The sequence below is a fragment of the Pseudochaenichthys georgianus genome, chromosome 1 (assembly GCF_902827115.2).
Source record: "Pseudochaenichthys georgianus chromosome 1, fPseGeo1.2, whole genome shotgun sequence".
NCBI classification, from domain to species: domain Eukaryota; kingdom Metazoa; phylum Chordata; class Actinopteri; order Perciformes; family Channichthyidae; genus Pseudochaenichthys; species Pseudochaenichthys georgianus.
This window is the reverse complement of record NC_047503.1, coordinates 29,116,165-29,130,951: the sequence shown is the minus strand read 5'-3', so window position 1 is coordinate 29,130,951 and position 14,787 is coordinate 29,116,165. Positions and strand designations below refer to the sequence as shown.

Sequence of the window (14,787 nt, the reverse complement as noted above, 5' to 3'; positions counted from 1 at the left end):
AGCCAAGAAACCCAGTTCACTCAAAGCATACCGGACTACTTTTGTGTCTTGTTTTTTGATTGCTAAAAGTGAGCAGTTTGAGAGTGTCCTCACAAATAAAATAGTGTAAGTTTACCACTGTCCTCTTACCTGTGATGACCTGTCCAAACAGCTCCTCAGGAGTGTCTCCAAAGAAAGGCACGCAGCCCACCAGGAACTCATAGAGGATGATGCCCATAGCCCACCAATCCACCGGCTTCCCGTAGCCCTGACGGAGAATCACCTCGGGAGCGATGTACTCTGGAGTACCACACACCTGAGTGAGGGAGAGGAGGTGCAAACAATGGGAAGACAGAGGAAGAGAAGAAAAGAATGAAGAAAGAAAGAAAGAGTAAAACAACTGTCGGAGAAGCTTGAAAACTATTATGTGATGTAATCCATTATAAGATGCATTCATCATTTCCCATTTTATGCGAATGTTCTCCAAAGTCCACGTCACACTGTCCCAAAATTGACACCCGATGGACACACGAATATGGAATTGTGAATTTTGCACGAAGATGGCCCCGAACCACACACGAAAGCAACATTTACATTACATTTAAGACATACAACTGCAACGAAAGTAACAAAAACAATTATGTTACAGTACTATGATACTGTACTGATATTTTCAGACTTTGTTCTTTACTTTATCCGTCTTTATATGTAGAAGATATTAAGTTTTCTCCGTAATGTTGTTTCCATAGCAACAACAACTTCCTGTCAACTCGCCTTCAAAATAATATATTATGTCCTTTTCAGTTTCACAGAACACAAATTGGGTTATTTACATAATATGTTTACATGATTTTATTGTGCAATAAAACAACCCGATGGACACACGATAAAGGAAATGTTCAAATTCGGCTGTGATCATAGCAACATCGGGCCATTCGTGAGGGCATCTAAGCCATCGTATGATCGCTGGTGGAGTTTCTCAGGCTCCGGCAGCAACTTCGTGAGCGGTGGCAAAATCTTTGACATGCCAAAAAATTGCCGAAGGACCTTGCGAAGGTTAATTTTCATGTTGAATTTGTGTGTCAATGTTGCCCTTCGTAAGGCCATCGTGAGGGCATCTTGTTATCCTCGGTGCCATCGGGCATTCGCCCTGATCAGAGTGAGGGCGAACGCCCGATGGCACGATGATAACACGAAGATGACACGATTTGACAAGATGGCCTCATGAGTGCCTTACAAAGTTGCCGCTCACGAAGTTGCTGCCGGAGCCTGAGAAACTCCACCGGCGGTCATACGATGGCTTAAGATGCCCTCACGAATGGCTCGATGTTGTTACGATCAGAGCCGAATTTGAACATTTCTTTTATCGTGTGTCATCAGGTGTCAATTTCGGGACAGTGTGACGCGGGCTTTAAGGTCCCCTGCAGAAATATAAAAATATGCTGATTGTCATAATAAATAGAAAGGACTATTTGGTGGTTGGTGTGATCCCATCGCAAGATTGTGTCAAGGTTGTCTCTGATATAGATTTTGTACCAAAAAGTTATTTAACAGGTTAAACAATTTGACTAAATAAAAACATCTCTATCTTTATTCAAATTCTCCCTCATCAAAAAAAAGGAAACTAATAAAATCATTTACTTCAAAAGTTCAACTGCTGAACACAAAATGTATATTTTACTTCATTGAAAACGTTTTTAGGTTAACAATCTAATTAAACTAAAAATAAAACAACTAGAATGTAAGAGGAAATGTGGGTTTATGCAAATCATATGAAAAGTATTTTTCCAATTAACCACAGTTTTTACACAACAAAGATATCCTCAAGGAGAGAATTAGAAACACTTTCCTGATCAGAATATCATGAAAAACAGAAAGCCCAGGTCCTTTTCATCCACAGATGTGAGTTGATTACTGGCAGACAAACAGATGCTGCTTCCACCCAGAAGAGCTGACTGATTATGATCAGCTTCATTCAGAGCATAAACAATAACTATAATTGCTAAAAATGGGATTGTGATGGAGATGGGGATCAATAATGGTTCACTAATTCAGACTACACAGGATGCATTGATTGTAATGCAATGTCTTTTTTTGGAGATGATGGATTTTGCCAGATTACTAGGCAGGTTGATACACATGGCTGGAGAAGAATAAAAGATGCTGTGAGTGGCAGTCGCCTGTTCATCCACCAAACATCCCGTCACACAGCTCATTCAAACGGTTACTAATGAAATATATCTTCCTGCCTCCTGCTTCCACTATAATATGGTGATAAAGTATCTATACTACCCATATTAGAGGCTGCTACTAGGTTGCAACTGTACCTGCTTATCCAGGAACTCTCTTGCATCTTTTTCAATGTGTCCCTCGTACAGGTTGGTGGTGAGGCTCATTAGACCCATCTTCGACAAGCCGAAGTCTGTAAGTTTGATGTGTCCCATGGAGGTGATCAGTAGACTATTTGGAGAGAGGAAACAGGCATTACATTCTAGTACAGTGCAATAAAATCCATATATAATGGAGTGTGTGGTCATGATCACAGGTTGTCATTTATTGTTTTCGTCAGCAGGTCTTGCATAATCCACCAGGGAGAGGGCTTGAGTGGAGGAATGGACACATGAGACTGGCGTGCAACAGATGAACACACAGAGAAACTGCACGTTCCGACCGAGAAGGACAACAGAAGTATCTAGATTTCATTTCTGTCTGCCTCAATTTGCCAAATGAGATGAATCCAAGCTCATTTGGATATATTGTGGCCTGTTATAGTTTTACCCAGAAGGCCACATTCATTTTCATTAATCCCCTTAACATTATTTTTGGTACCTGTACTACCTGTGTCATTACAGCTACATCACACTTTTGCAATCAATTAAAATGTAACATGTGTAACATTCAAGTCCTTGCCAAACAAATCTGTTAGTATGTTGCTCGCTGTAAAATCATAATAATTAGCTGCAAGATGCTAAAAGGAAACGTTGGGTTTTACAAGCAAGCCCTTTCATATCACATGTAGTCATTTGATCTCCTAAAATCTTAATTAGTGCAGCTTTTAACACTCACTTGTCGGGTTTGAGGTCTCTATGGACGATGCCATAGTTGTGCAGGTATTCCAGGGCTAAAACTGTCTCAGCAAAGTACATCCTGGTCAGCTCCACAGGCAGAGCCCCGATGTTCTTCAACAGAGTGGCACAGTCTCCACCTGGAAAACAAAAAAAATATCAGTTGTTAATGCATTCATTTCAGAGTCTGACAGAAAATGGTTTAGCATCCATGTATTATGGCACCCATCCATTACAAAATGTCCTGTTGGATATCTATTTTAGATTCTAAGCTGGCAGGAAAGTGGCAATAACTGGATTGATATTATTTATCATACAGTATTGTAAGTATTGAAATTATTACTTTTGCCGATAGAAGGCAACAGCTGGAAAGTTGGATTGTGTGCATTATACTGCACTTTTTATTACCAATGAAAATGATTACATAATATGTATGGAACTCGGTAAATAGTGTGAATAATATAACATTATATTATTCACACAAATGATACTGTAGCACAATAAGTCTGCAGGATGACAGAATTTGATCCTTAGATAAGGCAGAAAAGCTTTAAAATATGTGAGACTAACTCATCAACATAGTATTTTTGTGATGCATTTCTGCTTATAAATAGATATAAACATTTTATTTATTATGTTTCTATTCTCTTTGCTTGTTATCCACCTTTGCACAACATTAAACACGTTTGACAGTGTCAACACACGACTACTTGTCATGCCTCAGTGTGTCTGTGCGCCAACAGATAACATAAGAGCTGCTGCAGCCAGAGCCACGACACCGTCCTGAATCTACTCACCTTGTTTGACTTTCATTATCAAGAGTCATTGATAGTGTCATAAAGAGTCTCACCTTCAATACATTGCTTTCATATTCCTGAATCCCAGCAGACAAAATGATCCTTTGCCATTTGGGTGAACTCTATATAGAATTAAATAAATGAAATGCTAAGAACAGAAACCTGATCTAATATTTCCTCAGACATCTAACACAGAGAAATGAAGGGCGAACGGAACAAGGAAGTCAACCACACAGAGGGGTCTAATAAATCATGAACATCTTTTCAATGTGAGTCCTTGCTCAGTGTAATTAAAGTCTGCAATCAAAACTAGATCTGACCCCCTTACCCTCGACATATTCCATGACCATGCACAGATGTCTCCGCGACTCAAAGGAGCAGAACATGGAGACGACGAACGGGTTCTCGGCGAAGGTGAGGATGTCTCTCTCCACAAACGCCTGCTGGATCTGATTCCTCAGGATCAGATTCTGCTTGTTGATCTTCTTCATTGCAAAACGCTGACGTGTCTCTCTGTGGCGCACCAGGTAGACGGCACTGGAGAGAAGGTGAGACACAAGAGACGAGAGTGAAAACTGAAGGGGCTGGTGGCGTCAAGATGAGGTACAGAGAACAGAAAGCAGGGTGAGGGGCCAATTTATTCCAGTTTCCACTACTGTGGTGCTTCTTTTTTTATCATGAAGCACTTTATGTAATCTAGCCTAAATGCTGTTTGTTGACCTTGGAAACACTATTTCCAAGGATTCTATTGACAGGAACTCTCTAACCCCTAAACAGTCTTCCACAGCATATTGATGCTAAAAACAGTTTTATCTTTGTTAAAATAATAATATTAGATAAAAGCGTCATTGCACTTGATATGGTTTTGGGTCGCGACCCGTTTCAAGTGGGTCGCAGATGTGTGAGTGAAGAAAAAAGAAAAAAATATATATATATATAAATATTTTTTTTTTTTTTTTGGGGGGTTAAAAAAGTCAAACTTTTATTTTGAAGGCCCGATTTTCTAACGCTGTGCATGCAGTAGGCGTTGGACTGGAAGTACCGGAGAGTCGGAGACCATGAACAGTTTTGAAAACTTCTGTCACGTAGTGATCATCTTCTCAATAAAACATCTTTGCTGATGTTTTTTCGAGTCTTCTGGCCAATCAGAATCAAGATTGTTGCCGGAAGTCCCCACGGAGAATAACTTTGCGGTAGAACTATTCTTTATACATCCATGGGTACAACTTCAGATAAAAATGAACACATAATGAAATATGACCCCCAGTTTGATGATTGACAGGTCACAGAACAATGGGGGCTATCTACCCTTACCCACAATTTAAAGTAATTCACACAAACTATCTCCTCTTTGCTCTTCTCTCTGTGAGAGAAACAATGGCAAAAAAAAACAATGGCATAAAATATTATTAATATGTCGGGTAGTAATAGATTTATTTATTTTCTTCTCAGAGTGTACCAGAATGGGTAGTTTATATGTTAGTATTTAAAAAAAAACCTGGGGGAGAATCCCCCCAGACCCCCCTTCTGGGGTTGGTTTTTCAGCATGTGTGCCTTTTTATGTTATGCAGTTCAGCTTTGATTCCATCATCTCATTAAACCTTATTTAAAAGCATACTTTAGTTCTGTGAAGGGATATAAGGGATATAGGCACTGTACTTTACTTTAATTAATAATGTATGCTGAAAAGAGTATATTTTACTGTACGATTTTTTTGTTGAATAGATTTGAGTGGTTCAACATTTCGGGTCGCGATCTATTGACTAAGGAAAAAGTGGGTCCCGAGGCCTGACCAGTTGAGAACCACTGGTTTAGATCCAATGAGGTTTCAATCCATTTCTTACCCATAAGCTCCGTTGCTGATCAGTTTGATGCTTTGAAAATCTTCTTCACTCGGTGGTTTCATGGTCCGCCCTCTTCCCTGCTGACAAATATTAAAATGATAACTCAAATCAACAAAAAGGCTGTTTCAATTAAATGTTGGAAAGCTCAAATGTCAATGTTTCTTTGATGATTTGAAAGCGGTGTGTGTGGTGGTGCAGTCATAGTGTGTGTGAAAATCTTCCTGTGTGTTTGTTCTTCACCTCTGCTTCATCGGTCTCTGGAGTTTGTGGGCCCTCACTGTCGTAGCTGTCCAGGCTCACGATTTCTGTTGAAAAACATTTGAGTTAACAAGCAAACCTGGTGTCAAAGTGAAATGAAAATGTTCATGCTAAAACACCAGGCCTCCCACACTGCTGTGTGAAGATTAAAAAAACGCAGCTGCTCAGACATCTTAAACAAAACAGCTATTCGATTTTTAAAAACAAATGAAAGACCAAACGCGGCAGATCACAGAAAGTAAAACATGAGAGATAAAAAAGCTTCCTATTAATTCTTTGTCTTCTTCTCCACCTCCCTCTCACTTTGTTTCTTCTCCTTTCTTTGAGCAGCACTGGCAGCTAAATGTCAGTGTTCTTCCTCTCTAATATGTGACAGCTGCTAGAATACACTGATAATAGCACTGTTTTGTTAAAGCAGGGAAATAATTGACTAATAATTAACATTGCAAAGCAAATCAAAGTCGCTCTGTAGATTCTAACTTCATGTCACTGTTCTGACAGTCGTATATTCTGTTGGTTTCTCTTTGACGCTGAAAAGGTCTTGTCAACAGTCTCTATCAGGAGCCGAGAAAAGAAAAGAGTGTGAAAGTGTGCAAGCCCCTACGTGGATGTCTATGTGTGTCTAAGCATGACGATGTAGGTGTAAAAGAAAGTGCAAGATGAAGATATCAAGTGGCTCATTGTAAGCAAAGATTAGCTGACAAAGGCTTAGAATTTTCACGAATTCAGATATAATCCTGCAGAGGTTTATTGTAAAGAGTCATTCTGGGTCCATCAGCTAATGAGCAACTCCTGATGGATGAGACCAAGAGCGGCTGTGCAGAATTAGAAATGTGAGTTTGAGCCACGATGATTAATTAAAGATATTTCACCGCTCCAGCAGACCACAAATGTTCCAGCCTGTCCTAGCGTGATCTCATACATGGTCATGTTGAACAACCAGCTGATCGGAGATGTTCAAATTCTGACACTGACAAGAAAACAATTGTCATTTTCTTCATCGACTGTAAACGTAATCTTCTGATAGAACTCTTTGAAAACAGCCGATAAATGTATCTCCCAAAATGTTGAACTGTTCTTTTGTTTATGTGTAATTTGTATCAATTCAATGCGGGGCAGCTGTTCATTTCCCAGTCTATTAATTCCACAAAGAACCAGCCAATGTCTGAATTAAAATCTGTACACATTGTAGTCAGTGTACATACATTATTTCCTGTTCAAGCCTCAATTTGAACAACAAAATGCAATATACATGTTCTTTCTTTCTCTTACCCTCCAGTGGGTCTCTGGTCAGCCCCAACTGGTTGATGATGTATCGAGGGATGTCCGCCTTCATCAGCTGTCCCTCCTTGGCGTGGTCCTCCGCTGCCTCCAGCAGATGGTAAAACTCTTCAGGGTTGAACTCCTATCATTGAAAGGGGGAACAAATGTAAGTACCAAAAGAACAACATACTGTAAATGCACCTTTAAGCTTAAGCTCCTGAAGATCTACTTTCAAAATCTACAGGAGGTAACGGGATGAATAATCACGGCTCATTTAACATTTAGCATCAGGAAATATCTTTATGTCCACAACAAGTTTAACACATTCAGATGGATTTTAAGATGAGTGCTGGATTGCCAAGTGAATTCACCAAACTGTATGAATGCCACTTGGAAATCAACGCTTGTTACTCCTGAAGTGTTTGATGCGTGGGATATTCTTTTCTAATCTTAAAATAGTGCACTATCAAAGACATTTCAAAAACGATTGCACAGCTGAGTAAGACTTGACGATTACTAATCACGAGATTAAACGTTAATGATATTCTACCCACAGTCATTATGGTTTCATGGTACAGGTGATATTGTGAGTCAACTGTCTTATATATAGCATGGAAAAGAGTAAATATGGCAAAGCATATCAAGGGCTGCAAGTGCGATGATTCCTTTCATTTTCAATTCATCTTTATGTTCTCAATTATTTATTTATATTATTCGAGAGAAGAATGTAATAACACAGTTTCAAAGACTTGCATTGCGTCTTGATCTGACCAGCAGTAAACACAAAAACAAAGATTTTCAATTTACTATCAAAGATGGAAAAAAGAAACAGTAAAATGTTACATTTGAAAAAGCTGGAACCAGAAGATTTCTACATATTCGCTTTACAAATTGTGATTTATGTTGATTTGCATAATGTCATGCTTTGTTAGAATTAAAAAAGAAACCTATTTCCAAGGGATCCATATCAAGATTGATTATGTAATGCGTTTAGAGACCCTTACTTATTGTTATCTGATCTTTTTATACTCAAAAATCAAGTATCTGCCATGTTATGATTGCTGCAATTATGTTTAAAAAAACGAGATGAGAATGTACCACGGCATATCACAATATTGATCATTTTTTATAGCTGGGTATTGAACAATGAAGACGAACACAGCAGAACAAATTTGATAAATAAATTGATGTAAAATGGCGTTACATCACAAAAATGTATTTTAATAATTTCAGGTCTGCCAAACGTATAATCACAAAACTAGAATTAACTTCAACCTGCTGAGAATTCATGACCAAACACCGCTGTGGGGCTGTCAGACAAACACAATCAGTGTCAATACACCTCCCAACTTTAAATTGCTTTCTTGAAACATCCTTTTATTCCAATGAAACAGCCTTTTGTGGTGTCCTGTGGGATTTACTTTCATTCCTGTTGGTGGAATAACATTTTGATTAGAAAGTAGAGCCTGGGGCAGCCGGGATCATTTCCTTTCTCCCGTGCTCTCTCATATCTGCTCCCCTCAACCGGAGGAAAAGAGAGAGCACAGTGAGGGGGAATTAACCTGCCTCTCTGATAGCTTTCTGATAGCTCCGGGATAATATCCTTGCAGCTAAAAGCCTACTGACTGTGTGACATTTTCACCAAATCACAACTGCTGCTGACTTGAATGCTAAGTGAGCTCTCTGCCCCTGGACAACATTGTTTCTGTGTATGTGTCTCCTCCTCTCTAACCTAAGAGGCGTGCGGATCTAAAATCCTCTCCACATCCTGCCTGACCCTATCGACCTCCTTTGATGGTCGCCCTGGCAACGGAAAGCTGAGCCGGGGGGGAGGGGGGTGGTTAGAGGAGAGACGCTACCGAAGACGAGCATGTGAGGCCATCAATCAGTGAGCTGATGTCCAGGTATGGCTGAGCCTCCTGTGCATACAGAGAGGCTTGTTATTACTGAGTAAGTTGAGCTGAGTTATGTATCAACATGTCAAGGACGCGGCTCTGTCTCCCAGCTGATTTGATGCGCTGCTGAATAAAGAAATCGACAAGATGTGGAGGTGGAGAGAATATTTTACAGTTTGGAGTTAAGTTGGAAAAATATCCTGCGGCAATAAGTGCAAATGCTGCTGCTGCAGACATGTGTAGCATGTCTGTACTGCACAGGCATATATTAAGATATATTGAGAATGCACCGACAGGAAGCAAATGTAAGTTTGGCAATCATTTCTTTATGCTGGGGGACGTAGTAACAACACGAGTGCAAAAAATTGGTGAAAAGAAGAGTTTTGTCTCTGCATATTTGATTGTGATGCAGCCATGTTGATTATTTAGTCTTCTCCATTGAATGTTGCATTAATCTGATACATATCCTCTTTTGTGATATTTGGAAGGAGAAATAATCCCTAATTTATCCTCAAAAAAGAGTTGTTGTTCTTTTAGGCTGAAAGATCGTTTCGCAGTTTATTTTTACATTTCTAAGAAGTCGGGGCCTCATTAAAAACAAAAGATTTCTATTTGGGCTCGTACATTCAATCCCCACAAACTCCAAAACAAAACAGTTATTTGGAATTCTTACTGTTGCAGCAAAAAAAGCAATAACTAGAAAATGTCTCAAAAGTGGATATCCCTTCTCTTGACAACTGGTACGACAAAATCCATGAAATGTATGTTATGGAAAGAATCACCTTCTCAATGAGGCTTCGGGAAAACACATTTGAAGAAATATGGAAAAAGTGGAGAATTTACATATCCCAAAGACGACCATCCCTTGTTTGACTGTGTTTCTATACACCGATTGAATGAATATGTATAGATGTGTATGTATGGTCACATGTATGTGTGTATGTGTATTGAATGTATATATGTATGTTGATATGTATGCATATGTACATGTGTAGACATTTGCTATTTCAAACAACCCCTGTGTACTTTTTCGTTTTTATTTTATTTTGACTAATTTTGTTTGCTATTTCATTTGTCACTTTCGGGTCTCTAAAAATATATGATTTGAAAAACTGTACTTGTATTATAATGTGACCCCAAATAAATAAAGAATAAAAAAATAAAGTCAAAGAGATGTCCTGGCTTTACGTCCCTACTGTAAGTGTCAAAACACAAATGATGGAACCTATCTTCTCATAAACCAACTCCAAAGCATTATTATTATCAACCCTCCCTGTTTTCTAAATGAACACAATTATTACATGAACATAATGTACTGGGTGGATAATATATGTCAGGAAGAAACCATCCATCTCTGTGGGGGCCGGGTATAATAATATTCTCAATTGTATCTACATTCCTTGTATGAATTTTTATATATATCCCCTGTGCCCAAGATTGGAATAAAAAAAAGAAAAACAGTCTTTTTATTTGTCAAAAGTAAAAGAAATGCAATGTGAAATATTTCTGTAAACCTTAAAGACAGACTCCCTTTTAAAGTGACAGGCCAGCCTCCAGCTGTGATAAGTGTTTAATCTCTTCAGACTGGATGCACAGCTGACAGCCTGCTCCACGTCTGCTCACTCTTTAATGGCATTTCAGTGAGAAGGAATTGACCATGCATCTCCATTTGGGAGGACAGGAGCCTTTCCAAGCAGTTAAGCAGAACATATTCAGGATGTAAAAAGGCCCTCGGAAAAACTGATACTCATACTTAACATCAGAAACTCACCAAACACTCGAGGAGCCTGGCGGGACGAGATATGATGATGAAGAGCTTTTTGCAGAGCTCGATGATGAAGGTGAGCTCCGAACTCTCCGAGCGCTCATAAGCCTGATAGTGAAGGAGAGACAGGCAGACAGGAGACAGGTTAGAGATTGACATACCGTTAGTTGACACTCCTCAACACCTCCACAATTCCTGTCCCAACTCACATCATTCAGCAGCTTCTCCAGGTTATCCTGCAGCTCACAGAAGTAGATGCTGGTGATGAGACCCTCGCGAGATTTGGTCAGGCAGTCCCTGGACAGCTCAGCTACCTGGTGGTGGATGAAGCTGAGGACCCCATCGGCCAGGGGCAGGACGCTCTCTGGAGAGAAGCTGTGGATGAACTCCGCCAGCCTCTCCTCCATCTGAGCTGTGGCCTGAATGAATACAAGATGGCGCTTAAAGTTTTTTGAATAAAAAACACACAAACGTGAGTAAGCTTCCGACCAACTGATGAGAGTATAACAATATTGATATGCTTGCAGTATTATGGGTGTCTGTGTTGTCATTTACTGCTTCTGTGGCTTTACATTAAAATAATTTAACCGGCGAAAGATACATTCACTATTATTGTGAAGGAATGTTAATCACGGGATAGGCACTATGTTTGTCAGTGAGCTTTGTTCATCAATAAGGCTTCCACAATAAGGCTTCTTCTTCAGTTCGAAATATTGCAGGGAGAAATGGAAGAGTCCGAACAGCTGCAGGCAGCAGATCACACACAAACATTTTTAAATACGCCAATTATTGTCTGACTTCTTTATTACAATTACAATAGTTAGTTTTGCTGTACCCAGTATTCCGAGACATGTATTCATACATTGTATTTCCTCTTACTGTTAAAGAGGGTGTCACAAAATCACGAGGATTGCCACCTAAATAGTAAGTTATTATCATGTTGTCAGGCTTCCCCTACGTTACATCACCACTACCCACTACCTGTCATCGCTCTAAATGTGACATACACAAAGATTACACCTCTTTTATAACGTTGAAAAGACAAATACTCTTATTGATTTTTTTTTGGAAAGAACATGTGGCAGTCTACATTATCTGTAACTGATGAAACACAAAATAACATTATCAGAATTAAGGCCCCATTAAGCGTTAATTAAATATCTATTTCAGGTATGCAACTGCTAATTATTCTCCTATAATGAGGAGGACTCAGCAATGTTGAGACTTCATTAACAGGCCTGGGAACTGTGCAATTGTATGTGGGAAGCCTTGTTAGCAGCACTACTTTACGATGTAAAGAGAATGTTCAGAGGGCGATGGTGTACGTGAGTGTGTGTGTGTGTGTATGTGTGTGTGTGTGTGTGTGTGTGTGTGTGTGTGTGTGTGTGTGTGTGTGTGTGTGCGTGCGTGCGTGCGTGCGTGCGTGCGTGCGTGCGTGCGTGCGTGCGTGCGTGCAGCTTTAGATCATCTTCCCTTTTTAATACATATTGGCCTGGGGCAAGTTACGTGATCTAATTGATTTTGTACTCATGATCAAAGACTAATAGGTCGGGTTTAGCTCCGCAGACATGGACGACCTCCAGTGGTTTTCACACACTGCAGTGTCAACAGCTTACAAAGAACAGTGAAATAAAATCTGAGAGCTGCCTTATGTTGGAGGTCACAGGAGAACGGTAAGCCTCTTTCAAAGTAAAAAGGGCGCATGAATGCAGAGATAACAGCTAAGTACAGCTGGAGGATGCATTAGTGTGAGAGAGACAGGGAACATTTGAAAAAAGCAACAAAGGTCCCGCTGCCACAAGTCAAACTTGGAGATGCTGTTATGTGTCATGCACCCTGACATTGAGGCCCCTGGGGCTAGCTTTACTCTGACTTGTGTAGTGCATGCTGGGATAATATTTTACATCACTCTTACCAATACCGATCTGCTCATTGTGTAAGTAAAATCATTTTGTGAATGATTGGCTTTGCTCTCAGACAACATGTTGATACTTCCCTAGCTATGGGCTTTAGACAATTAGAAAATGTCAAGGAAAAGATGGCGGCGAGCATTTCACACACATCTTGAATCCTGGACCGAGTACGGGGGACGTCGGCCAAGATCGACATCATCCAGTTCTCTCATGCAGAATGTGCATCGCCATACTTGTTAGGACGATATTTCACCGGGGCAAGCTTTACCAACTTAATCTGTTAACCACTGAAGCAGCAGCCTTTCTGATCTTTATGTTTCCCACTGCTACACACCCTACATACTGAAGCTTCCTGTAAAGGCCAACATCTGTTTCATGTCCCAGATGTTAACTTCAAAGCCAAGACAGTGTCGGCATTCATCTACTTCCCAGCTAAAAACCTATTTTTATTCTAGCAAGAACTGTCTGATCTACTGCCCGCCTGGCACCCTCCTTGGTTCTACAGAATGATTTAAGTTTGTTTATTTGTTCTGGACACATGTTTCCCCAATGTGGCACTTAGCGTATCTGGGCTAATCAAAGAATAATCTACCAAATGTATTAAGGGGTGTCTCTACAGGTGAATAGCGTAAACAGAAAAAGAAAGAAAGAAATTGCCATCAAGTCATTTGTTTTGTATTAGAAATGAGGCATTATCTAATGATACATTTAGAAATAAGAGCAATCTCCTATGCCAAAAAGACAAAAAGTAAAATAAAGTAAGCACCTAAATGTGTATTTTGGATGTATTTATTTTCAATGGTCTGAAAGAAGACATGTCAGGGAAGCAAAATAGCCCAAACTCTCAAAATTGACCACTACATGAAAAACAGTGTTTCTGCATGTATTGCTCGTAATTCAGTGCAGCTAAAGAGGCGCTCTCTGACTGCAGGCAAATTGTTTGTCTGTGTTTGATGTGTGTATGGAGGCACAGTTTACCCTTGTGTTATGATTATGTGAGGCTGACCTTGGGGAAGCGCTCCTTGTAGACATGGTTCATCATCATTATTTCATTGTCATAGCAGGATGGAGAGCGCCCGGGGCTGCAGAGAGAGACACACACAGAGCAGGACTGTAATACACAGCAGAGACTGAGGAAACCAAAGAGCAGAGAGTGTGTGGAGGCAGCAATTCTGTATTTTCACTTGAATTAAGGAATAATTTACTGCTGCCCCTCATGTCCGTCCTGTCTGTACATTATGCTAATCAACCGATCAGAAATTCAGTACACTCAGTTTAGTTTCTCTAATGGATCCGGTGTCCTCCTGCACGTCACGCTACACATGGTGCAGACGTCAGACAAGCATGAATATATTCAGAGGCACACAGAAAAAATGCAAAGCAAATTCAACATGTGGCAGAATAAAAGCCTGAAAACCTAATAGTATTTAACATAGCAACTCATACAGTGCTGAATTGGACATTGACAAAAGAAAAAGCATATTATAAATAGATGTCTTGTGGGCAAACACTGTTTAGCTTCACAGAAAGATGTGATTATGAATAGAAATAATGAGGCATATCAAGGTACACAATAGAGCTCCAAGATGTGTGATTATCTATCTAGGGCACCGACTGCTGAGGAGCTTAATATGAAAACTGAATACTGATAAGAAGTGATGTGGTGTATGTAGTTGGGGCATGTTGCATCCAGAGGGGAGGCTATAATAGGTGTGATTGAGGGAGGGTACACTAGAGACTTGTGAACATAGAGAAACATGCTGCACTCTGCAGAGGCTTAAAGAACTTGAGGGGATTTATCCTGATTCAACTACACTGGCAGTGGGAGAGCACAGACCTCCGACAAAGTCCTAGTTTCTTCGGACTTCAGTGTGTTTATTAGCCTAAAGTTGTGATGTGGGAAGAACACTACAAAGAGGATGTGTTGTTTTTCTTTCATCAGACAATGTAAACAACATGTAGGTAGCTGTTTCAGAGTTGCTGTTCTGACGTCAGGGGGCGTTCACGT

At 40.0% G+C, this 14,787-nt stretch overlaps 1 protein-coding gene across 3 annotated transcripts in view; it reads right to left on the bottom strand.

The window, feature by feature from the left end:
• LOC117446122 (microtubule-associated serine/threonine-protein kinase 1-like) overlaps positions 1-14,787 on the bottom strand; it is an 81,667-nt gene that overhangs the window by 15,394 nt on the left and 51,486 nt on the right. For 2 of the 3 annotated variants that reach the window (XM_034082127.2, XM_034082134.2), the window contains exons 7-16: positions 13,786-13,861; positions 11,076-11,285; positions 10,873-10,974; positions 7,216-7,348; positions 5,926-5,990; positions 5,686-5,765; positions 4,170-4,378; positions 3,046-3,184; positions 2,307-2,439; positions 130-295 (exon numbers count right to left, since the gene is read on the bottom strand). In XM_034082127.2, the coding sequence (XP_033938018.1) occupies positions 130-295; positions 2,307-2,439; positions 3,046-3,184; positions 4,170-4,378; positions 5,686-5,765; positions 5,926-5,990; positions 7,216-7,348; positions 10,873-10,974; positions 11,076-11,285; positions 13,786-13,861 (1,313 nt within the window). The remainder of the gene's footprint in view (positions 1-129; positions 296-2,306; positions 2,440-3,045; positions 3,185-4,169; positions 4,379-5,685; positions 5,766-5,925; positions 5,991-7,215; positions 7,349-10,872; positions 10,975-11,075; positions 11,286-13,785; positions 13,862-14,787) is intronic. The other variant, XM_034082142.2, reaches the window with a different exon arrangement.